Source organism: Schistocerca serialis, chromosome 1 (assembly GCF_023864345.2).
Source record: "Schistocerca serialis cubense isolate TAMUIC-IGC-003099 chromosome 1, iqSchSeri2.2, whole genome shotgun sequence".
Taxonomy (NCBI): Eukaryota; Metazoa; Arthropoda; class Insecta; order Orthoptera; family Acrididae; genus Schistocerca; species Schistocerca serialis.
The window spans coordinates 617,993,125-618,019,819 of NC_064638.1; the positions used below are offsets into that span (position 1 = coordinate 617,993,125).

At 37.4% G+C, this 26,695-nt stretch overlaps 1 protein-coding gene across 9 annotated transcripts in view; it reads right to left on the minus strand.

Moving 5' to 3' along the window:
* The window catches only part of LOC126477859 (histone deacetylase 6), a 329,968-nt gene extending 308,188 nt beyond the window's left edge, over positions 1-21,780 (minus strand). For 4 of the 9 annotated variants that reach the window (XM_050103654.1, XM_050103653.1, XM_050103652.1 and 1 more), the window contains exon 1: positions 21,457-21,780. In XM_050103654.1, coding sequence (XP_049959611.1) covers positions 21,457-21,498 — 42 coding nt within the window. In that variant the 5' untranslated portion in view covers positions 21,499-21,780. Of the gene's footprint in view, positions 1-20,182; positions 20,360-20,958; positions 21,101-21,456 lie in introns of those variants that run through there. The other 5 variants (XM_050103658.1, XM_050103656.1, XM_050103657.1 and 2 more) reach the window with 4 other exon arrangements.
* Positions 21,781-26,695: the final 4,915 nt, after the last annotated feature.

A 26,695-nucleotide genomic window follows, 5' to 3' on the forward strand; every position in this document is an offset into this window, starting at 1 on the left:
TTATTTACAATAACATGTTGCATGACGTCTAGGTTAACAAACATTACCCAAAGTCTAATTACAAACTCATCATCCAATGTTAAAGGTATGGGACATTACTTATACAATCCTTAGAATAAAGTTCATAATGTTCAAATTTTACACTTTATGGGTGATAAATAAATAAATAAATAAATAAATAAGAGCATTCGATTTGATTAGATTAATACTTGTTCCATAGATCCTGAATACAGCACTGTGTAATGATCTGGAACATGTCAGTTTAACAAAAGGTTTCTTTGCATGCCATTAATTCAAGATTTACTAATTCAGAACTAAAAATTCATTTAACTAAATGCAGTGAGAGTCCAGTTGCAAAGAACAACTTAATAATTTTCTCAAAGACATTATTAACAATTTCATCAGCTAATTCTTTTTTGCTGGGTGTGATTCCTATACTTTTACCAGCACCAAAAAAGAATTACTGTAGCATCAAATCTTCATGAATACAGAGTGCCAAGTCATTAACATACATTAAGAACAATAAGGGAACCAAGGTTATACCTAGCCCATTCTCGTTACCTCTCCGGTTTATGGAATCTGCTGATTTTTGCGCATTATGTGAACTGTTTATTTCAGTCTCTGTACTCTTTCAGTTAAATATGAATTAAACTATTTGTGCACTGTTCCACTCATACCACAATACTTAAGGTTATCTAGAAGAATTTCATGATTCACATACTCAAAAGCCTTTGAGAGATCACAAAAAATCCCAGTGAGTGATTTTCGGAGCATTTAATATTTGATCAGGGAAAGCATATATAGCATTTCCTATTGAAAAGCCTTTCTGAAAACTAAACTGAAATTTTGATAGTTATTCATTTATACAAATATGTGAAGCTACTTATGAATACATTGCTTTTTCAAGAATTTTGAACAAAGCTGTCAGAAGTAAGATTTTGTGGTAGTTGTTGGCGTCAGACCTGTCCTCCTTTTCATGCATCACAATGTTAAAAAAAAACGAGACTTCCCATTTTTTAAGTGCCATAAAATAGAAACAGAGACATAAAATGGTAAAATTTGGTAGGGTTATTACCGTAATCTCTCTAGGGAGAAGAAGTAAATCAAGTTTCATTGAAAAGTGAGTTGATTAGTGAGATGGCTTGGATGACATGTTTTCTTGGAAACTTTCTGCATCCAGTTGTTCCTACTATCCTACACATCTGTGGTATCTTCCACTTCAACCGCATTTCATGACAAATTATGGTCAGAGTTCATAACAGTAGAGGAAATGTTATGCAACTGAAAATCTGATTTTTAAGACATTGCATGTTTTTAAGACATGTCTATTTGACAAGGGGATATTACAGGTGTCCTCTTCGAATTTCTTGAAATTTACAGCATTTGAAGGTCACCACCCAGATATAAATTTTCTAATGCAGTATGGCGCAAAGAGGATGTAATATGCAGACTATCAATAGCAAGAAAAGTGTTTCTGGAGGAGAGAAATATTTTAACATTTAATACAAATTTTAAGTGGATGAAAGTCTATACTAAAAGCGTTTGTCTGGAGTGCAGCATTATATCAAAGTGAAATGTGAACAACAAATTGTACGAAAGAGGATAGAAAAGAAACTTTCAGAATGACGTGCTATAGAGGTCTGCTGCAGAGTACATGGATAGGTCAGTTTACTAACGAAGAGGATAATAGAGCTTTATGGCAGAATTTGAGAAAGTAAGACTCCTTTTATTTTTAAATCACCTAAAACAAAGAACTCTTGTTGCCCTCGATACACAGATGTTTGTGAAATGAAAATTTGGCGTAAAGAAATACACAGTAAAGGAAGGTTAAAATAACTTTTCCAGAATTTTTTGCTCAAGACTATGGTTAGGATGCCATTTTAAAAAGTGGGTTGTCACAAAAAAGCATCGAGAGACTAGGCAGCTTATAGGTTTGTAACCCATATAAATTTTTATTAATGAATCAAATTTATTTAATTTGGTGTCACTGGCCAGATAAATGGATCGATTGTGACAAATTATTAAAAGGCCCAGAATTAGGCACACAAATGGTTACAAATCTGTAATAAAAATCTTTTCTAATGGTTATCAGAATCACCACCTTAATTTTTTCTTTCACATAATGCCCAACATCATACTTTTCAACACAAAAAAAGATCAAAAGGGTATTTTTTCTTTCTTGCTAGATCCTCAGTTTTTCAACAAATCTGTACTGATTGTTGCTTCAAATGGCTAAACAGCAATACACGAAAAAAATCAAAAATTCAGTCTATCATTTGCACTCACAGACAACACAGGTTTTGTGTGTGTGTGTGTGTGTGTGTGTGTGTGTGTGTGTGTGTGTGTGAGAGAGAGAGAGAGAGAGAGAGAGAGAGAGAGAGAGAGCGCTCTCTGAAATTGGACTCTTTCGTCTTTTGATTTTTGTGCTTTCTACGTATCTGTGTTTCTTTAGATGTTACTTCTTTCAACACCTATTCCATCTGAAAGTAACATAAGAAGAGTTTTAGCTAGAAAAGAAATGTGAGTGCTGTGAACTGCGAGTGCTGAGCAACAGTTTTATAACTGTTCTTAAACTGAGCATGCAACACACAGATACCTGCTATGTCAGAATTAAATCTTATTTACTCCCCAACATGAATGTTAGAGAACACATATAGTAATCATTCTGCTTTTGATTTGTTCACAACATTTTTTGTCAAATAGGAAATAAGTTGACGCAAGAAATTGAAACTAACAATAATATCGATATTCCTCAGTTACAATTGACTGAGGCGGTGAACAAAGTGAGTGGAGTTACAATTGTGACGTTCAGACTTCCTTATATATTTACTGAGAATAGGTTTCGGGAATTTTGGCAGCTGGTATGCATATGAGTCAATATTCTATTGGTCTCAGTCTTATTGATTTTCATTGTTCAATACCTAAACTTAAGAAGAATATATTTGCACACTCTTGAGTGAAAGAACGAAGAAATGAGGCAGCATGCAGAAATGAAACAAAAGAAGAAAGGCAATTTGCTCCAGAAAGAGAACAACTCAAAGTGCAAAGGGTGTAAAAATGTATAGAGTTACAGTTTTCAACTAATTACCGATAATGTGTGAGAATCCAATGTTGTTTTTATATCTGCACACAAAAAAAAGAATATTTGTAAACAGTTCCCATTGTCTGATCCCCATACAACATACAACCCAAAAAGTGCAGATGGAACTGAAAAACACTGATCAAGCAGTGGATCAACTTCAGCTAGTACAAAAATACTAGGTGACAATTATTAAACTATACGAAAAAACTTAACTTATTTACAAACTATGACATACACACACTTTATTCAAAATGTAAATGTCAAACAGATATTCGGATTTAGGTTATGACATGTTCAATGTGCCTGCCATCATTGGCAATGACATAGAGCAGACAAACTCTAAACTCCATCCAAACAGACCTTGGAAGGCCCAATGATACCAACTGGTCGCCATGTCATCCTCAGCCCACAAGTGTCCCTGGATGCAGATACGGAGGGGCATGTGATCAGCACATCGCTCTCCTGGCCATATGTCAGTTTACGAGACCAGAGCCGCAACTTCCCAATCAAGTAGCTCCTCAGTTTGCCTCAAAAAGGCTGAGTGCACCCCACTTGCCAGCAGCACTTGGCAGACCGGATAGTCACCCATCCAAGTGTTAGCCCAGCCTGACAGCGCTTAACTTCAGCGATCTGACGGAAACCAGTCAGCAAGGCCACTGGTATGTGGCGCAGACAAATAGTGAAATTCTGCATGACTGGCTGAAGTGTCGGAATATCAATGCCGTTGATGACCTCCTGAATGGCTGTTTTCAGCTCAGCAATGGTTTGGGGTTATTGCTGTATACCTTGTCTTTTATATAGCCTCACAAAGAGGAGTCATGTGTGTTCAGATCTGGAGAATATGGAAGCCAATCGAAGTCCATGCCAGGGCCAGAATGTGGTCCCCAAAGAGCTCCTCCAGGATATCAAACTCTCTCCTGCTTCATTGGGTTCAGGGTCACTTTGGATAAGGGGGGATAAAATCATTTTCCAAAACCTTCACATACCATTCGGTAGTCACCATGCCATCAAGGAATGTTGCACCAATTATTTTGCGACTGGACATTGCAAACCACAATGTGACCCATTAATCGTGAAGAGGCTTCTCAATTGCGAACTGTGGATTCTCAGTTTCCCAAATGCATCAATTTTGCTTACTGACGAACCCACCCAAATGAAAGTGGGCTTCGTCGCTAAACCAAACCATACAACGTATACTACTTCCAATCACGCCCCGCAGCAAATCGTGCAGTTTGAACGTCCTAACACAAACCGCTCAGAAGTTATGACGATTTTATTTCATATATTCAATAACTGTCAATCTGTAAATGGAAACAGTGTCTTAAAAAGTATGTAACAAGCCATTATCAAACTCTTGTCCTACTAATCCATCCAAGCATAAAAAACACATTACATTATTGGTTATAGGTCTCTGGTTCTACTAAGTACCAAGTGGAACACATCTCATTACATCTTAGTGAGGATTATCAAAACAAGGAAGGTAAATATCAACTGTCCAATCCAGAAGTTCACATTTGTGTAGTTATCACCCTTCACTGATTTTAGCAGAGTAAATTTCATTGCTCCCTCAATTAATCTAAATACAAAAATCTTGCAATCAAATGAGATTTAACAGAGCAAAATAGATCTCTGAGGCGGCAACTAACCTAACATGCATTCCAGTGTTGTACCATTACTGAAAGACAATGTGTCATTAAAGTTACACATTGAGAGGAGATAGGTACATTGGTTGTGTAAAATAAATTCTAACTGCCCCTTCTATGGAATTTTTCAATTTACTTCTGAATTATGAATGTGGAGTCTTTGTCAAGATGAGATATTACTTTGTAAAAAAGAATTAGCCATTGGATTTCCTATGTTAAATGGAGATATTAAAAGAACCCCACCATTTAATATGATAGAGGCGAGTTTTTGCTCCATTCTTACGAGAACCCCCTTTGAAGAACTTCCAAACATTTGTGTCTGCTGTGGAATGATCAACAGAATTTTAAAAAATCTTGCCACAACTTTTCCTTACTCTCACAACACAAAACGATGCTCTCTTAACGGACTGGACCTGTAGCTTCAGACTGTCACCCAACTGAATCAGTTTGGACAGCAAAGAAAGACTCTCATTTTGTCTTGAGATCTTTGGTACAGATGCTTCGGCAGTGGTGCAGTATTGAGCCATCTACACAGTGTCTCTACATTCAAACCAAGTGAGCTGGCTGTTCGCCAGTTTCACAGCACCGAGCACATACCTCCGCAACATCTGTGAAGGCAGGCAACAGAAGGAAATGTATATGATGGAGGACGTGCGAGCATTCAAATGTATGTTTGTGCCCTCCTGCAGTTGCAGCTGCCACCCTAATGTTTTCAGACTGAGGAGGAGACTGGAACTGGTGTTCCAGCATTTACTTGGCTCTTGCCGTCTGCTGTTTCACCATGCAAATTTATGACCCTTCCTCCTCTTTTATAATCATATTTTGTGTTACCATTCTCCTCTAATTACTTTCAGGTTGTTGCCTCCTCAGACGCTCATCTCTTGAACATTCCATTATGTATGTCTCAAAATTAGCAGTGGTTTGAAATTTGTTTCAAGGATGTCAACCCACTTTTATTTCAGAATTTTCACTTTCTCCCATACCACTACAAGCTTTTATTTAGATGAAAATAATGAAGCAACAGCAATATCTTTAGTTCTCTTGTGCCCCCCTTCCCCCATTTAGAGTGATTATTCTCTCAGTTCAATGCATGTACCTACTGTACCTTTATTCTTGGAAACTTTGTTGCCCATGTAACACAATATCAATGCAAGTAACTGTAAATTAATGACACTATTGTTTCCCACACTTACTCCACTTTTGTTCTGTGTGGAATCGTATCTACAAGGCCTCACTGAAGTCACATTTAAGAAACATGCCTAAAACTGGATGACACAGCTCTTCTACTCTACAGACAAAATCCTACAGCTAGCCACTGAACTTTCATGATTCTCTTAATACAGTAGGTCTCTGGAAGATCTGAGATCAATTAACAATCTTTCAGTGTGTGTGTGTGTGTGTGTGTGTGTGTGTGTGTGTGTGTGTGTGTGTGTGTGTGTGTGTTCTAAAAAATTCCTGAACTTTGCATCAAGTCAATTAAAAAACAAAAACTACCTATCATTCCATACTATTAATTCACAAGCTTTTAGAATCCAGTAAATTAATTCATCACTTCAAAGAACTCTAATAGATTGTACAGAACACTACATTAATACAATTTTGTAGCAACTTTTCATTACATTTTCTTTGTGGCATAGTCATATCAAATACTCTAAGCCCTTACATTCAATCAGTAACCTTGATTGTTTCAATAACACGTTCACTTAAACAGTAGACATTCAAAAAAGACGAAAGAATCCCACACATCATGCAATTGCCTTCGAAACCCATTGCCAAGGCCCAGGCAACAGCTCCCAGTCCAAATGTCCATTTACTCACACAGAACTATTTATTCTAGTCCCACCACCAGCAAACACATTTTGTAAGCCAGCAAAGTCAACTCACCTGCCACTGTAGCCCAGCACTAATGAGTAAACATGCTGATAATTTTCAAGTATCTCACAACTCCATCAAATAGGGGCACAAATGGTTTGCATATTAAAATGAAATGGAGTAATCGACAACAATTTAGCAATGACAGAGAGAACACGTCTTTCGTAACTCTTTTTTAGTCACTACAAATAAACAGTTTTGCCTATACTTTTTTTAATCCATTCCTACCTTATTCCTCTTCACCTCCTCTGAACTGAGATTCCAGTCCACTTATTCCAACAGCCATCTGATGACCATGTTTGCAAACAACCTTCTGGAGTTAGTAAATAATGCCACAGTGGCCACACTGGCCGACGATGTCATGAATATAGGGACAAGGCTCAAGAAACGACCAATTCACAATTTCACCAACAACGTAAAAAAATTACCAAAACAAAGACCAACAAACTAACAGGGTCTCATGGGAGTACAGGATTTTTGGATGGGAACGTTTCTGTTATTAACACCTGCAGACACATTAAAACTTTAATAATACAGGACCACAGTTGGAAAATAGGAGTTTTCATAGAAGACAATATAAGTATGGGACACACAATGAATACAAAATGTGTATACAATGACATGACACATTTGTTGCCATTGTCATCTCACAAACAAACTCTAGCTTCCAGCATGAAATTTTCACTCTGCAGCGGAGTGTGCCCTGATATAAAACTTCCTGGCAGATTAAAACTGTGTGCCGGACCGAGACTCAAACTCGGGACCTTTGACTTTCGTGGGCAAGTACTCTACCACCTGAGCTAACCAAGCACAACTCATGACCCATCCTCACAGCTTTACTTCTGCAAGTCCCTGATCTCCTACCTTCCAAACTTCACAGAAGATCTCCTGCAGTCCGGCACACAGTTTTAATCTGTCATGGAATTTCATATCAGTGCACACTCCGTTGCAGAGTGAAAATTTTGTTCTGGAAACATCCCCCAGAATGTGGCTAAGCCCTGTCTCTGCAATATCGTTTCTTACAGAAGTCCTTGTCCTGCAAGGTTTGCAGGAGAGTTTCTGTGAACTTTGGAGGGTAGGAGACAAGGTAATGGCAGAAGTAAAGCCGTGAGGACAGGTCGTGAATCATGTTTGGGTAGCTCAGATGGTAAAGCACTTACCCGCGAAACGCAAAGGTCCCGAGCACTGCAAGTCTCAGTCTGGCACAAAGTTTTAATCTGCCACGAAGTTTCGAACTATAGCCTTCCCACGTAAGTTAAGACTACAAGCTATGCTATAGATCAGTCACTGCAACCCTCATTTTAAAGACTTTGTTTTGTGGCACATTCATTGCTTTGCCAACTGACAAGCTATCTTCCAATTTAACCTAGACCTTGAGCTATAGTGCATATCACTCTTCACTGCCACAATATCCATTCAATATTTTACAATTCATGACCACCAGATTGAGCACCAAGGTCCTGAGTTAAATTCCTAATTTATCTGCAGAATTTCATTGGGTAACAGCAGTAGTATGTGATGCTGTCAATGGCGATTCATCCATAAGATGGGATTGATTCATATTCTCTCTCTCTCTCTCTCTCTCCATGGAGACAGAGGGGAATGGAATCATGCAATATGCACCTCACACACAAACCAGCACAGAGAAAGGAGTGAAGCAGAAAGTACTATTTGTCCACGATAACTTGACAATTGTACTGATGCTGCCAGAAGTGGAAAACATTGGCGCTAGTTGAAAGACATTCATTTATCTCCAAGTGCTGCCAACATTACATTTCTCCTAGATGTGAAATATGACTGTAAACGTTGTTAAGGACAATGCCAGCACTGTGCCAAGCAGCCAACACCACCTTTTTTCCATCACAGTTCCTCTCACCTCAGCAGTACAAATATGAATGCGATGCACATGTCCTACCATTCCTAACAGCCACCACGCAAATCAACAACTTATCATGGACAAACAGTCCAGGTGCCACGTCCCTTCCACAGTGCAGGCAATTAAAGATTTGTAACAAAATATAAGTTGTCCAGCTCATTGAAAAGGTCAGTGTGCATTCATTAAGGTGAAGATAATGCTGGTGTCATCATCTAAAATACAGGAGAATCCCTAAGCCATATTATGGCCTGTCTTCTTGTTAGTACACTAGGTACACTCTTTCAAAAACAGTCATATACCACAAGCACCATGTACTGGTGAATCCTCTCACAGAGCTAGGACCCTACATCAAGAGAAGTGTCCTATCCACAAACATGTTAAGATCTCTTCCTGTCATTTTAGTAGCTATAGTATGTACATCGTAGCAAAGTAGTTCACCATTTAGATTTTATCATCTCACACTTTCAGCCACTCATCCACTCAATGTCATTGGAGACTGAGCCTCAATGCAAGATCCTACATGTAGGGGTATGTTACACTGCCACATTGCAAATGTTATGCAGATTTCCTAATCACCACGTAACCTCCACTTATCTTACAATGTACTTATTTGCTTTTTCTGGAAACTGAGTATTTAAGTATTCATACTTGAATTCTTCCATTACAATATCTAGCATATAAAATCAAAAGATCAAATGAAATAAATCAGAGGCAGCAGCATTTGAAAAATGATAAACAGGTGTCGAGAGACTTGTCAGTTCAGAACAAACAATTCTGCCCTCTTGTGGTTTAATGCACCTAATATAATGATACACAAAACCAAATGACCATCTACTCTTTGTCCATGATATCCTGGGTTCATTCCGTGTCAAATCATCCAGAAATTTAAGAAAATGAGACCTTACCTCAGAGGAAACTTTCAAATTTTGTGTTGTAAAAATTTAGGAACCATTGTGACAGATTCCAAAATTGTATTGCATTTGGTTAAATGATTCAACACTATGATAAGAATAAATTAGGGGATTTTGTGACCATATTTTAGAAAGCTTTATCTGTCAATGAAAGAGGATACCGTAGTTTTGAAAGTGACATTTGTTTCTTTTGTCTTACATTGCTTGTTTTTATACAGATGACATAAAACCATAGCCTACAAATTAATTTACTTTTCTCCAACTTCCCTCTTTTGGATTTTGTTCAAGATTTTTACAGGGTCATTAAGAACCAATATAGACACCATAGAAAAAAAACAACTGTTTTGGAGAAATAAAAGGCAATACTGAAAATGCCTTAAAAAAAAAAAAAAAAAAAAAAAAAAAAAAAAAAAAAAAAAAAAAAAAAAAAAAGAGCTAACAACTGCGGTAAATAATTTATGGACAATATACAATTAACTCAATATTTCATTAATATCCTGATATTACCTATTCTGATCTTTACATAACGTTATTAACTGCCGACTTAAAAAATATTTAACTGTCAAAAGTTTCATTTTACTTAAAAATTTCCCACATAAGTTCCTCTGTAATGTATGTTCTGAAGTGCAACGATTCCCGAGTTTTTGTAGTTTCTATCAGTTTAGCGTAGTTTATTTAAATCATTTTATCATGAGTCAAGAAATCACGAGTTTTGTGTAAAAATATTTTATTGGGAGAAAATATCTACCAACAGTAGACACTCATCAACAATAATAATAAAGCAGTCCAGTTATGAAGTTAGGGGATTTTTCCCTTGTTTTAAATTTACAATATTGTTATGCCATTTATCCTCTTTGATATGGCAACATTCCTCTGTCTTTATAATAATTTTAAATCCTTCAAAGCTTTCATTAACAGACTGAAAAAATTACTATAATATTATTTTACTAATTTTGAATATTTTCCATTGATATTCCCCATCTTTTCTAGGGTAAATAATGGAAGACTTCGCAAGTAGAGAATGTTCTCCGAGATGATACATTGCAGATGAATGTGATGCTCCCCTGACAACTATTTCTGAGCTAACTGAAGAGGAGCTGGAGTTACTATTATGGCCCTGTGGTGCTGCATCTTTGCCAGTAGATCAAGTGTAAACAAAAAGGAATATACTTATTAAGATTCTCACCACATAAAAAGTGATGCGTTGTTCCTTTCAGGTGTCACAAAAAAAATGGTGTCTTCTAGTTTGTGTGAAGTGACATAACAGCAAGCAAAGGAACTAAGAGTGAAAGGACTTTCTATTGTTCCTGCTGAAAAGCTATGGCCAACTTGCAGAAGGAAGATTACAGTTTATAAGAAAGGAAATTAAGGAACTTCTTTAAGGATACCAATGATACTAGAGAAAACAAATTTGAGACTGCCTAACTTTCACGTTTATTCAGTGTTAAATTGAGAAAGAAATATGAGCATGATAACTATCACGTGAACAGAAAGTAATCCGTTTTGATAAATTAATGGAACAAATAAAAGAGAAAATGAAACACTCCAATAATCAAGAAAAAAAGCAATTTTTGACTCTTATGTCAGAGGCTTGGGCTCCACAAAAAGTATGTGAAATGTTTTAAGTCTCTGAACATTTGGTACATCAGACATGCACTCTATTGAAAACAAAGGGAATTTTTATTATGTCTGAACAGAAAAGGGAAATGATTACCACAGAAAACAGTTTTTGACAGAGTACAAAATTTCTATTTGGATGATGAAAACTGTAGAATAAAGGCACGAAAGAAAGACAAAGTGACATCAGGAAAAATGTAAATGAACAGAAACAACAGATTTTAAGTTAGCTAACTGACCTGTACTCTCTACACAAAAGAAATTTCCTGAAAATAAAGTAGGCTTTTCTACATCTGCTCATTGCAGCTACATGCCATTAACCTTAAAAAAAAAAGTAATCCTATGGGAGTAATAACTTGCAATTAATTACAGAACCTGTATGCTATGTTCCTGTAACAAACATCCTCCTACATCACTACTTCAGGAACACCTGCAAAGATTTTGAGCCTGATGAAAGACTTCAATACATCCAGTGAGTTACAACAGACAGGATGAATTTGGTTCTTCAAGTAAGAAAACTGTCGGAAATTTGTGAATTGCTGGTACAGAAGATAAAGAAACTTTCACATCGTTCCTTCATTGCAAAATCTCAGAGTAATTACTTTAAAATGAGAAAAGAAACTCTTCAAAAAGGGGCTGTTTTAATGTTGATGGATGTCAGTGAAAATTTCGACTTTGGCGTGCAAGATAGAGCACAAGATTATGACTGGAATAATGACAGTTGTGTGTACTATAAGACAGACCAAAGTTTTCAATTTCAAAGTCTCTGCATTCAAAATGCAGCCACGATTCATTAAACTTTGAATACTTTACTGCAGTTCTTGGAACAAGAACTGGAACTGCCTATAAGTGATACTGAATATTTCACAGACAGTTGTGCTGCACAGTACAAAAACTACATGCCCTTTATATATATATATTTAAATATGTCTGCTTGTGTCTGTATGTGTGGATGGATATGTGCGTGTGTGCGAGTGTATACCTGTCCTTTTTTCCCCCTAAGGTAAGTCTTTCCGCTCCCGGGATTGGAATGACTCCTTACCCTCTCCTTTAAAACCCACTTCCTTTCGTCTTCCCCTCTCCTTCCCTCTTTCCTGATGAGGCAACAGTTTGTTGCGAAAGCTTGAATTTTGTGTGTATGTTTGTGTTTGTTTGTGTGTCTATCGACCTGCCAGCACTTTTGTTCGGTAAGTCACCTCATCTTTGTTTTTATATATAATTTTTCCCACGTGGAATGTTTCCTTCCATTATATATATATATATATATACAACCATGAACATGACTTCAGAACTAAAACACACTTGGTCATTTTTTGCAACAAGCCATGGTAAATCTCCCTGTGATGGAATTGGCAGCACTTTGAATAGGCTTGTTACAAAAACAAGTCTGCAAAGACCGTTTCACAGACAAATACTTAGCACTGCACAATTTTTCAATTTTGTCAAGACAACCTGAAACAAGTGTCAGTTTTGTTTATTTTAAGCCAGTAGCCAGCTGAAGTTTGTACTTGTCTTTCTGCACATTTTCACCTGCAAGAACTGTTACTGGAACTAGATGCTTCTTAACCACTTTCAGCAACTCAGACTGGAGCCAAACACTTAAGCTGTGATAGCAGTTTCGGTGTCATATTTTGTACCTGTCAAGGTGAGCCGTTAATACCTGAAGTTCATGTGCATGCTAATTGCTATGTCGCCTGTGTGTACAATTCCTTCCAGTATCTAGGTATTGTTTTGAAAGTGAATGATGAGAAAGTGATGCAACAGTTAGATTTATACATCCAAATAGGCTGAAAATGATACTTTTAATATTACATTATCCCACAGTTTATATCAGGTAGAAATCAACACAATGACAGCACGTACTTTTACTGTAAGTCAAGTATCTTCTAAATTTGTGGAATCAAAATGATCCTTATTTAAAAGTAAAATGAATGAGCAATGAGACACATTAAGGATCACAGTGTTGCTAAGTGGTTTGTGGTTTTACTGTAAAACTGGCTCACAGCTGACTTAGGATGTGCCTAATTGGTTGTAATTATTGCACTAATATGTAAGCTGAGACTGTTTGCCTGCAGTGATTAGGTTCCGGTGAAAGACATATCTGAATAATATGTTCAAAGGGCTTGGATCTAGATAGTGAGAAGCCGCATTTTTTAATCTATCCTGTTAAAAGACAAACTAAACTGCCTGTTATTATACTTCTTTAACAGAGGTTCTGCTTATTTGTCCCCTTTCCAGTTCTCTAAATAAAATATTTTAACCTCTTCTTTATCTCATCTTCCATTTTTTTCCGTAAGATGTGTGCTGCTTGTTTAAAAAAATTGTTGCATTCCGGAAGGTGGAACATTGAAAATAATTTTTACTTTATTTTAAACTTCAGTTTGTGATGAATGTTCAATGCACATTCCATAATTTTAGAAAAACTTTTATGGAAACTCTGGAAATTTAAATTAGTTTTAGAGTTTTCAAATGAATTGTGCAGCATGTTACATCTGATTTCATTACTATGAATATAATTAAGATACTATTATAAAAACTGGCCAAAATCCATGATATTATGTATCAAACAAGTACACGAAGTTTTAACATTGTACCTCATACATGGGTACCATGACCTGGATGATTTGACATGGAATGACACCATGACCTTGATGATTTTATGAGTGCTGCCAGAAGTGGACAAAATTGGCTCTAGTTGAAAGATATTCATCTATCTCCGAGCAGTGCCAACCTTAAGCTTCCTAAAGACTTAAAAGTTGTACTGTGCACATTGCTCAGGATTATGACCCCAACAATGCAGCTAGCAAGCAACACTGCCTCCCTCTGACTACTACTATCAGCTCTGCAGTTGTAATGCTGGGGCATTCTGCCATTCTCTATAGCCACCATGTGAATCAACTTATCGTGGACAAACTGTAGGTAATGTGGGTTGCTACAGGAAAGTTGGAACATCACGTAAATGAAATAGTACTAGACAATTTAAGAGTAACTTTACCATGCACAATCAGTGAATAAATTTAAGGAATCACAGGAAGCGTCCAATGCCACGTGTTGGTTTTGACCCATTTTTACATAATGGTGGTGGTGTGTGAGATGTCATTACGGTGCGGAGTTTTTGAGCTGGTTGTGTTTGTAGACTTCATGTTGTTGTATTTGATGGTGTCCTCTGGTGGTGGATGTGAGCATGCTGAGTTAAACATATGGAATTGGGTTAATTTTAATTTTGGTTGTCAGTGTTCTGACCTGGTTTTGAGTTTCGGTAGCTGATGCGGTAACGTGGACTGTGGAAGTCCTTTCAGTAAGTGATTAAGATTCTTTTTTTGTTAATGTGTTTGGAGTTTTTTTTCCCCATGTCTGAAAAATTGGTGTTTGTTGTGTGGAAGGAAGTCTTAATTTTTTAATTGTTTTTTGTTAGTTATGGATATGACAATGAAGTTCATGAAGGTGTCATTACTTTCCGAGATAGGTGGTGATGTATTGTCTGTCATATAGTTTCCACAGATGTTCGGTCTTATTGCTGAATATGTTAGGTGTCACATTTGTGGCAACAACATGAGGTTGACAGGAGTTGTGCCAGCTCAGGCCAGGGACATGTATATGTGGATTTGTCAGCACATGTACACACCTGTGTATGCATTGGCCAACCTAGATGGTATTACCGGAGGCTTTTATTCGTAAGTAATTTTTGTTCTGGTTTAATTGTATAGTAATTGTGATGTTTTGTGTGTTGTATATTTATGATAAGTCAGTTTCGTTTTAATTGATGTAGTGAATATGGGGTATGCGTACTTTAGAGTCGTTGGGATTTTCGTTCCACTTTTCAGGTCTTTTGGTATTGATAGCTGCAGTTGAGCTATATAGGTCAAGGGAAATGTACAATTCCTATGGTTTTGTTGGTGTAGTGGAATGCTATAATTTAATATTTTTTTTTGATATTATTTGTTTTGGGATGGAGTGGTGATTTTCTGTTGTTGTATATGTAGCTTGTCCCAGCCCAACCCACCTCAATTTTCAGCAGTTGTCCCATTACTTTCATTTTATTTTTGGAGTAAGATGTTATTGTGTCATTTTTATTTTTGTTCTTGTTTGTTCACTTGCGTATGTAGTGACATCATTGTCGTCAGTCTATATACATTGGAAGTAACCGTTTCCACCATACTGATCACGTCATGGGTCAAAGCAGATGAGTGGAATCAGATGCTTCTGTAATGCCAATTTAAGATAGTTCACAAATAATTACAACATTGATCACGTGCAGGAGATGTGGTATACTCCAGATTCTTATTAAGCCGAACAACAAAGCTTGTAATTTTAAAATAACATTAAGTCATTGGTAAATGTCTAAGAAATCATTTCCATGATGCAGTCCTCTTGAAAACCAAAGTAAGACTGGCAAATTACCTCGGCATAGTAGAGACCTTGACTTAAGAGATTTCCCTCTCCCTTTGCGACAGTTCCATGCAGTTCATATTTATTTAGGCTACTCATTTATTCCTACAAATTTAAGCACAGCTATGAGACGGCAACTGTACAGGAATATGATATGTATAATACAGCCAAATAGTGCAATAAGTTTCTACTTTAACCTGGTTTTCACACTGACAATGTGTGTCCATGAGAAAATCCAAACAATTACACGTAGTAAAAGATGAACAGACTTAAGAGCAAAATTTTCTTGTCGTATAAAATACTTCATAAGAAGATAATATTTAAACCATATAAAATTACAGACATTGGAACTGACAAAGTAGGTAACTGTCAATAAAATTGTAGCTACATGGTATAGCACGATACATCGCTAAGGGCGGTACGAGGAAACAGTCGCTGGAGGTGACTAAGCTTAGTCTGAAGCCACATTCAGTGCCTGTTTCCTCTCACAGCCCTTAGCAGCATATAGTGTAATATGCCTTTAGCTATAATTTTACTGACAATTACAAACTTTATGTCAGTTCCAATAACTGTAATTTTAAGTGGTTTCAATATAATCTTCTTATGAAGTACCTGTCCACTGGTTACTAAATGTTTGGATTTTCTGATGAAGAAGCCCACAGTTGGTGTCAACATGACGTCAAAGTAAAATCTTGTTGCACCAGTTGCTGTATTATATAGTAATTCATTTATCTATTGCACGTGCAAACAAAGTTGACACTCAGCGCGCTGGCTGATGGGAGCAGCTGAAAACAGGAAATGCCTTTGCAGTCGCACCCATCAGGCACTGTGGCGAGTGTCAACTTTGTTTGGGCGTACAATATACTGTAGATTCCATCAAAGACAACCATCTGGGATGTGCAATGAGTCAAAATACAAATTAAGAGAAGATAAGCAAATCATATAAACTTAATCTGCATCCTGCAGTAACAATAAACGGTCACTACGGCATAATTCATATCACTTCATGCGGGGGGGGGGGGGTTAGGGTTTACCTTCAAACTCTCAGATGTTATTGCAATTAGCATATGTTAAAATTCAGTAGTACATAACAAACATTTTTCCCCCCCCCCCCCTTCAAAACCATTCCTGCCCCGAGATATAGGCCTCCAGAGTTGACAATGCAAATACCATTTTGAAGATGCGAATTTCAGAATTTTTTTTAAAATGCTGTATCTCTGTAACAGTTCCAGATATTTTGTTAGAGTTTTTTTATCTGAAAGATAATTGCTTTATGATTACAATGGTATCCTCTGTTTGGGCATATCTGTCAAAGTTCTTTTACTGTCACTTTTTTTTTTTTTTTCAAAAATGTGAATCCAGAAAAGTTAGTTTTTTTCTGTTAATTAGTACCATGTAGTACTATATTCTCTGTAAAGGCAAGCTTTCACTTTTAAGTTGGACAGATTTTATTTTAAAAAATCTTTTTTTTTTTAACTTTCAAGGGTAATGTATGTCTTCACTGGAGTTGTTTCTTACTAATTTCTTTGTTACAATGTTTATTTCTATTGTATTTGTTGCAGTTATTTCTTGTCACTTTCTTTGTAGCAGTCATTTCTTTTCATTACAGGTTTCTGTACTGTAGTTGTTCGGTGTTAATTTGTTTACTGAAGAGGCTTTTAAGAAATCTGAGACCATAGAGTGAGTTCTGTGTTTTCGTTAGGAAATTGGCAGTTGACACAGTTGTAGTGTGTTTTGTTAAAAGGTCAGTTTAAAATGTCTTCTGACTGGGGCCACAGGGGAGTGGAGTGTGCTGACTATTTGCATATCCATAAAAAAGTGATATATAAAGACAAAAAAACAAACTATGTTCAGGTTGGGAATAAGTGTTCTCATTTGAAGACTCCGTATCAAAGTGAAGACATTTCCAGTGACAACTTTCTGTGTTCTTAATGTTTTGACAGAATAACGACTATGATAGTACCTGAACAAGATGAAGCTTCCCATTGTGCAGATGATGTAGATTTTGCATCAATATAGGAAGAATTAAATACCCTGAATCAGTCAACTACATACATAGGTGTCAGTCCTGTTAAGAAACTGTGGGCAGTGAAGTCGAGTCATAAGCACTATGCATCAAGAAAGAGCAGAGAAATTACTAAAGCTATGGACGAATACACTGCAGCAAAACTGATCACACTCTTCAAAGCAGAAATTCCATCTTCAGAAGAAAATGAACCAAAGCACTCTTGCCAGGAATTTTTCACAAATATCAATTCAGCTGTTGAATACTGTGCATCCTACAGTGAAAAGGCGACGTTTTCAAAGAAAACAGTTTTGAACTATGTTCCATCAGTATCTACAACTACATCCATACCCCACAAGCCACCTGACGATGTGTGGTGGTATCAAAGTACATAGTAGACAAATCAAGAAATGTGAGGTCTGTAAAAGGAGTCTTTGGAAGACAATCCTGTAGAAGCAGCTCAAGTTCAAATAGTGCAGTCATTTTATCTGTTCTCGCCAGAGTGCCAACAAGAGAGACTATAACTGTAACAGTCAAAGGTCAAAAAGTTGTGAAAGCAAAGAGGTACATGACTCGCAGTATTAAAGAAACTTTTGCAGTTTATACGAGCAACTATACATCTTCACATATTGGAAGATCAAAATCGTATGCACTATGAACTAAGTGGGTAGTTTCATACCCACCTAGAGATATCTGTTTATGTGTGTACTGCGCAAATTTTGAACTTGGTGTGGTAACTTTGAAGAACTTACTGGAGCACGTGACATACGACACCTTGGTTGGGTGTGTGAAGTCATTAGCAGTCTGTGATGTAAAGCGAGAGACTTGTTTGTTTCAAGAATGTGGTGATTTCCCTGGAAAGGGAGGGCTGTGTTTACAGACACTTGGCCTGGAAGATGTAGGAGATTACTCTGCAGAAATTACATACGCAACATGGGAGGAAAATAAACTAATTAAGAAACCTGTTGTCTTTGACAGTTTCATTGATGAACTTGGTAAATGGTCAATGAAAGCAGTAATGCAACAACAGCTTAAGAAATTGCAACAACAACATATTGCAAAAGTGAAAGGATGTGTACAGGCAGAAGAAGTATGTTTAGTGCTTCACTGCAATTTTGCTCAGAACTGGTCCGTAATCACTGAAGTAATGACCAGATTTCAATTTTCATAGGAGTGACTTTTTTTGTTTTCAAAACAAGACCACAAGTGTCGCAGTTATAAATGATGACACAGGACATGACTCGGCAAATGCTTTGCTAGCAATGCGCAAAATTCTCCAACTGCAAACAGGGGCAGAGAAGATGGTGCTCCTAGTCATTTTAAAAATTGTTACCAGCAGTTTGAATTGAGTAAGTTGCTTGTGCCAACTGACTGGGTATACAGTGCAACTGGTAACTGGAAGGGGTCTTGTGATGGTATAGGGGGGCCTGCTGAAGCACCATGCTACAAAACAATCTTTCCAGGCCAAATACAGCTGCGATTCAGAATGCTGAGGATTTTACGAGAGTCTTGAAATCTTACACATCCACAGCCTCATTATATTGTCCAAAGAGTAAATCGAAGAATTCCGTGAGCAGAAAAAAGAAGAATGGTCCAAACAAACTACTCCTGTGAAAGGAATTCAGAAGATACATTTTTGGACTCAAAATGATGGGCAAACTTGCTTAGAGAGCAAGAAAAAAATAAATTTTGTTTGTTTGGCCAACACCTCAGAAACAGCAGGGTAATATTCAGATTCACAACCTGAGAAGGTGACTGTTTGTGGCGTGTGTGTATGATTGTGACTGGTGGATTGCAGAGATTACAGACACCAGTTATGAGTTAAACGAAATTGTAGTGAATTTTATGATACCACACAAACCTGCTGCTGGATATAGATTTCCAGCTGAAGGACAGCAACAACACCGTCAGTGCACACTTCCTGTTCACAATTTGAAAACTGTTTAAGTGCTCCAGTTTCTATCGGATCAATAGGAAGGCATCACTTTATATCAAACGAAGATACTGAAGCAGTGGAACACATTTTTTAATTCATTGACTGGCTAGTTTCAGTACAAAACAGAAAGCACAGAAGTTGCATAAATTGAAACCTGTAAGTCTTTGGACCTTTCACATACATATTGGAACCATTTAAAATGTTTCAAAAATGAGTCTCTTACTCATCTTTCAAAAATAAAATTATGTTTTAAATAAAGCTAGATTTTGATTTTTATGAGCCTGCTATGTGATAACATCGTAATAAAACAAGTTTTATTTATGGCAAAAATTTCAATTGTTTATAAAACCTGTTCATCTTAAAAGTGGAAGCTCTCCGTTTCAGGGAATGTAGAATCAACAGAAAAAATTATGGATTGGCATTTTTTACCTCTCAAAAAAATCCAGAACTTTTCCAGACATACAGCATTTTTAAATTATTTCCCAAATTCACATCTTCAAAATGGTAGGCCTATGCGCAGTGTCATCTTTGGAGAGCTGTATATCGCAGCAGAATTTTTTTTGGAGAAAACAAAAAAAAAGGTGTTCCTTACTTAGTCCTTCATTTTGCTACATTCAATAACATCCAAAGCTATGAAGGTAAGATTTTTTCCTAGCCTGCCTGAATTGATATGGACTATGCATATACTGCTCAATGGCATTATGCTTATACCAAACAAATTGAATCACATAAATTAGAAAGGAAATGCTACTTTGAAAACAACTGCTGCCTCCTCAGTCCCATTACATAGCTGCTGCTTAACCCTATTGGTAGCTTCAATTCCACTGGTATTTTTGAATGAAAACAATTACCTACATCCATAAATACTGTATCCTCTTTACAATGAAAGGAGGTAGTAAGATAAGGTTTGATGTCTCCTAATTATCAGAGACAAGAGCAGAAGCTCTGGTTGAGGAAGGAAATGTGTCATTCCTTTCTCGAAGGAATCATCCATGCATTGGCTCTGAGCAACATGGGGAAGAAGATCACTGAAAACACAAACAAACACAGAGTTGACATGGCAGTAGTGTTTTTCAAGCATATGCTTCACACATATATTGATCTTTCTTCGAGAAAATAATTAAGTATTGTAACAATGAATACTCTTTTGATTAGGAGCATTCCCCCCCCCCCCCCCCCCCCCCCAAATATATTTGCAAGACCAGTTTCTAATATACGCGAGAAGTAGCTAGAAGTAAGTATTCCAAAAGGATTCCAGTGACAGACTGAGCAGAAACATGCACTGAAGCACAAAACTCAACTTTGAACCTCCAGTCCTAAAAGGGAACGTAATGGTTCCAATATTCCTTTCACATATGTAGTGTGAATTATTACGAGAACTTTCAAGAAAATTTGAGGTTTGCTACCGTCTTTCCGAAATAGCTGCAATTTTCTTTGTTTAATCAAGTACATATTTTTAGGTATTTACATGTGCAGTCGACGAACATCTCGACAAAAACAACAGCTGGAAATCATTTCCCTGCAGCTGAAGTTCAAACATTTGAAAGCGATTGAATCTCTGTAATGTCGGCGAAATATTAACTATCCATTACGCGAAGCAAACGGACTTATTTAACAATGTACAAACCTGGTATAATATAAAAATCTTCACTGAGGGACTTATATTTTCATTAATTCATAAGGAACAAGCACCTTCAGCTATATTCGGACTGCTGATAAAAAGTTCCACCGACATACAACTGTTACGCCGAGATGAACTGATTAGGCCTAATGCATAACCGGAAGTTACGAACACTGCAAGAACGCACTGTTCGCTGGAAATCTTTTGAAAGCACTTCACTACTCCAGTGATTCAAAAAACATTTTACAGTACCTAGAACTGGGGTTAACTATACAGTCGCGTGTGCACGTTGTTCTAATGTCAAATGAAATCACTTTGTTAAATGCATAAATACTAGAATATAAACAACATGTTGTAACAACAAAGGCTTTGTTTGCCCGAAGTTTTAGGGATCTTTGTCCTCGATGATGTTCACTTTCTTCTAACACAGTCCACATCTGCAGTGTTTATGGGCGTCATCACAGAAACGGAATCATGTCCAGGTTGACAGTTGACAATACTTACCCGTTCAAGGGGTTTGGAGGATTTCTTGTTCGTTCTCTTCATTCTATAAACTGGTTGCTGCTCCTTGGACAATCAGACGTACAAATTCGGATGTTAACCGTCACTATTGAATCGTTTTAGCTGTATTTCGCGAAATGCCGCATCTGAGATAACACCAATTATTAAATCACCATACCCATTGCTTCCCGAACAAAACCTCCAACTTGCAGCCACATCACAATGACGGAATCCCTGCCGTTTGCACCGTGCTCCACATATGAAGTCTTCCTTGAAATACCCACGCACCCATTTCCCACGCAAAAATCCAAACACAGACAAATCGAACCAATGACAACAACACAACAGTAAACAGCGAAAGTCATAGTTGCTTGTATTCCAAGCGTGGTCTGGCATCGTTGGGAATCATATAGCATTTACTACAGTACGCCACTACAAAAATTGATCTACACACCTAATATTTCTTTTCCCGTTGGATGCAGGCAGCCAAAATTAGGTAGTTGATTAAAACCTATTCAATCCAAAGTGTACATACGAGTCCACACCCTGTGCATATATAAAGCTTAAAATGTACACGTCTGCTATTATCTGTCTGTGCAGGCAAGTCACAGATTTAAAATGTCGGAAGATGTAGTCTCAAATTTGATCGCAATAGCACAAAAGTGTGGAGTTATATCACATCTGTGTACACAAATCGTAGCGTGTGGAAGGGAAATCCCCGCACACCTGGAGCGCAAAATTAGAGTCACCTGTGTGTTTTTCCAGGCTAGTGTTTCTCGTCCTTGCATGCACACTGAATTCTAGAAGTCTTTTTAACATGGCTGATAACCGCCAGTGCTCCAGAAAATTCATAGTTGAAGCTTGGTTGATTCGTTAATTTGGAGGAGGGGACCAAACGACGAGATCATCGGTCCCATCGGATTAGGGAAGGAGGCTGGCCGTGCCCTTTCAAAGGAACCATCCTGGAATTAGCCTGAAGCGATATAGGGAAATCACGGAAAACCTAAATTAGGATGGTTGGACGCGGTTTTGAACCGTCTTCCTCTCGAATGCGATACCAGAGCATGGCTGAAGGTATTGAAATCTTTACAAGCGACGCGTTTTCGAGGTACATATACAGCAAGAAATACAGCTGATCATAATTATTTAATACGGGAAACGAGAGTAGTTACTCCACAGCAAGCAGAGAAATACTAATAAAAAAGTAACTGCAGAACGAGTTAAACAAGATAACGAAATATATTTGTAGTGAGATACCTCATTTGCCTATTTTAAATAAGTCTAATAGCTTCGTACAGTGGCGAAGCGTCCATTAAGTCTCTAAGACTGACTCTACTCAAATAATACGTCCACACTGAATGTAATCCAATCTCGTCACGTACCCTTGCAATTGTTTTCAGATATTTTACGTTTCAACTTCGTGTATGAAAGCAGCAATATAGTGCATCACTCCTCCAGCTTTGCAGCCCATAGCAGCTCGCAATTCCGTGCTTCTTACGAGCATGCAAAGTAAGCCAGTTTATTTCATGTGGCAGACTGAGGTGTCTACATCGTGGATACGGTTTTTGGAAGCTGGAGTTAGATTTGTTTCTACTTATCGCCAACAAGTAGTATGATAAATCATTCAGCAGTTCTGTAACAGATAGCGCTCCTTGCATCGTCTAGAATGCTTGATGCAAGCCAGGAAGAATAAGAAACCATTAACTTTTAAATTAAGTGTTTCTTTTTTAAACACAAAGAACAAGAAGACATTCATAATTTATCGAAAATAAATTTGAATGCATAATTGGATGTTGTTGTAAGATGACAGGAAATAGCTTATCGTCGCTAGGCAATGAAAGCCTCGTAACTCAAATTGGTCAAATTTTACAGGAGAAACAAAAAACTAATTATAGAAATCACATGGGGACGTGATTAGTCAAAAGTAGTGCTTTCTGCTACACAATATGTATCCGGTCATTGGTACATAAGACTTTATTATGCACTTCAAATTGTCTGCCAGTTTTTGGAGTTACGAGGTTTTCATAGTTATTTTTTGGTAGTGATGGAGATAAGAGGCATGTAACGAGTGCACGGTTAAGAATTGAAATAAATGAATGTTTAATTTGTTCTAAAAAATACTTACTTAAACTTTGCATTATTTGTGTATTATGAAACATCTGAAAGGATACATTGTTACAGATGTAAAGTGAAATGAATAATTTCGCATTGATCCAACTAGTGGAATCTGAATGTTAATAAATTTCAGTGTTTCAAAAACATGGAAACAATATTGTTAGCTTCAATTAAACTTTTATTACTGTACAAATCTGTGCAGTTTATTAACATTTATTATTGTTACTATTACTGCTACTATCACAATCACAGTCATAGGTGGCTATAAACAAGTTTATTTTCGGCTGCATTTTTTTAGGCACGGACGTTTTCTCTCATTGCAAATGTAAGGCAGTGTCTCATAAAATGAACGCACATCCTTAGGAAGGAGCAGCTTTAGTTGTTGCAAATGCGTAAACTTCTCTGCACTGATCTTTAGTGGTGAACTGTAGAGAGGGGGCACTGTAAATGAGCTGGGTATATTTGACATCCTTGGAAGTGATTCCCATGTATCGCTGAATTTCAATTTATATTCCATTTTTCCGGAGGGACATACTTGAGACATCTGATATCAGTCACTGTTGGATTCCCAGTTTTGGATCCTGACCGAATAGACGAATACAACGATAGATTATTATAGGACTTGAAAAACGTGTGGTCCAAATAATTGACAAAATAAGGTCTAGGACTTTGTCTTGTGGTAGTACAAACTCCTGCATAGCCAGCAGGAGTATAAATGTGTCTGTTTTTAACTTCCTTTCTATGGTGGAGTGCATAGAATCACACTCCATTTGAGTTCGACCTTTCTCCAGAAATTTTTGCGCTATTGTAATGCCTTTCTGACTGGCGAGATGAGCCAGTGGATTACTCATGACTGAGTTTCGATTCTGGTACGTGCATCCGTCGCTATAGAAAATAGCTTCTGAATCATTTTGTACGTACGTTTCTATAAAATGCACGAGTATACTGGCAAATTCCGAAGCTGTTAGTCCACCTTCACTCTCATGCCAAAGGTAACAAAAATGGTTCAAATGGCTCTGAGCACTATGGGACTTAACATCTGAGATCATCAGTCCCCTAGAGCTTAGAACTACTTAAACCTAACTAACCTAAGGACGTCACACACATCAATGCCCGAGGCAGGATTCGAACCTGTGACCGTAGCGGTCGCGCGGTTCCAGACTGTAGCGCCTAGAACCGCTCGGCCACTCAGGCCGGCCAAATGTAACACTAACCATCGTTACTTTTTAAATCATAGATGGTAAAGTTGTGGACCTTTATTTTGCTTTTATAGTACAGTGCAGATGCTTTTAGTCTGGGAAAAAGCAGAAGTGCTTGAAGGTCCGTAGTAAACACTCTTGCTGGTCCTAATTTATCACTTTTTTCGCTTCCCTTGCCTCAGTTTTTCGGGCCATATGCAAAGAGTATTCATTGTCTGAGAGATTGCCTGTTTGGTGAGAATAACAAAGATCGCACTGGTCCTTTTTAGGCGAAAATAAGTTAAGATTATTTTCATCGAATGCCTCGCAGAACTGTTTGCAAGCAGCTGGGATTTGTCCTCTTTTCTTGCAAAATTCTATATATTCCCTTGGTAGTTCTGATTTACTCTGCCATTTAGGCTCCCAGTAGAGTTTTGTGGAAGAACGACGGCAGTAATACGATTCCAGTTTCGGCTACTCTGCAGAAGTCTGATGCTGATTCTCGTCCACCTGAAACTTTCGTTGGTCTCTGCTGCATTTGAGGCTCTTGTGCAAGCGTTCTTCCTGATGCACTAGATGCTCATGTTCTGACACTCCATTCGCCTAAGCACAAAGTATTCAGAAACATAGTCTTGCAGACAGTTTTTCTCTGTCCGTCTATTACAAAATTGTAATATAGTGTGTTAGAACGGTAAGATTTATTAGAGTCTGAATTATTTCTGCGTCTTGTAACTGGAACGTAGTAGGCAAGACTTCTAACAAAAATTTTTCTTTCACCACAAGACGTATTCTGCCATAAATGATTAAATGTTAGCTTCTCTGCTCTTCTGTAATATCCTTGCAATTCCTGTTCTGATTTAAGGAAGAATGTTTACAAGTACATCGTGGGTTCATTTCCCTCCTACTTCTGCTCATTGTTGGTCTCTTTTAGTCAAACTCATCTTTTTGCATTCCTAAATAATCCTGTCCCCTCATACGCTTTTCTTTTTGCAAACTTTGAAGTGATTGGTTGCTTATCGTTTTACGGAGCTGCTTAGTACTATTTACTCCCACATCAACTTCGTCACTGTCGCCTTCCGTGCTGTTGTTACTGTTATGGTCATTTTTGTTTTTATCTGGATCATTCACATCACTACTGCCACTGGAGATATCATCCTCTCTGCTGTGTACGAAAAGACTTTCAAATTCAGAAGTGGAATTCGCCTCTGTATTGGCTTCTTTTTCCGCGTAATCTGTAGTGCAAACAATAATGTCATCAATAATATTTAAATAATTTGATCGCCTCAACTTTCAAACAAGGATCTTACTTGAAGTTACAACAATATAAACTACGGTTTAAAGAAGGAACCTGACTAGAATCTTCTACCAGTGAATTTATACGATATGACCCGTTGTCGGCTTGCTCCACAAGGTGAAGAGTGAAGTTACTCTTTTTACCCATAGCTGAAAACAAAGTAGTCACTGTTGAATGTATAGGATTCTGCTAAGTTCTAAAGTTAAAACCTCATATGTACCGAGTACAGTCTGCTTTACGCGCGATGAAAAACTCATAAATCAACATTGTATTTAGCGAGGTCATTATTAATACTGTATACTAAAATACAATACATAAATACCTTGAAATACTAACACATACCTGTAGCAATAAAGCACTGTTGGGTTTGTCAGTCAAAAAGGTTACCATCACATTAAAAAACGTTTTAATCTCAGAGCATGTGTTCGCCCTGCACACTAACAATGGTGGTTACCGGAGATGTGTGGTTTACAGCACAAACTACATATCGCTGGAGATTTGAGTTTTTCATTATTGCCACTAGATGGCGACACCATACAACTTGAAGAAGGAAGGTTTCAACAGGCTATGTGGCATAAATGCCTACATTTGGTAATGCTGTTACGTGGATTTCATTGTCAGATGGAGTTACGAGGTTTGCATTGCCTAGCGACGT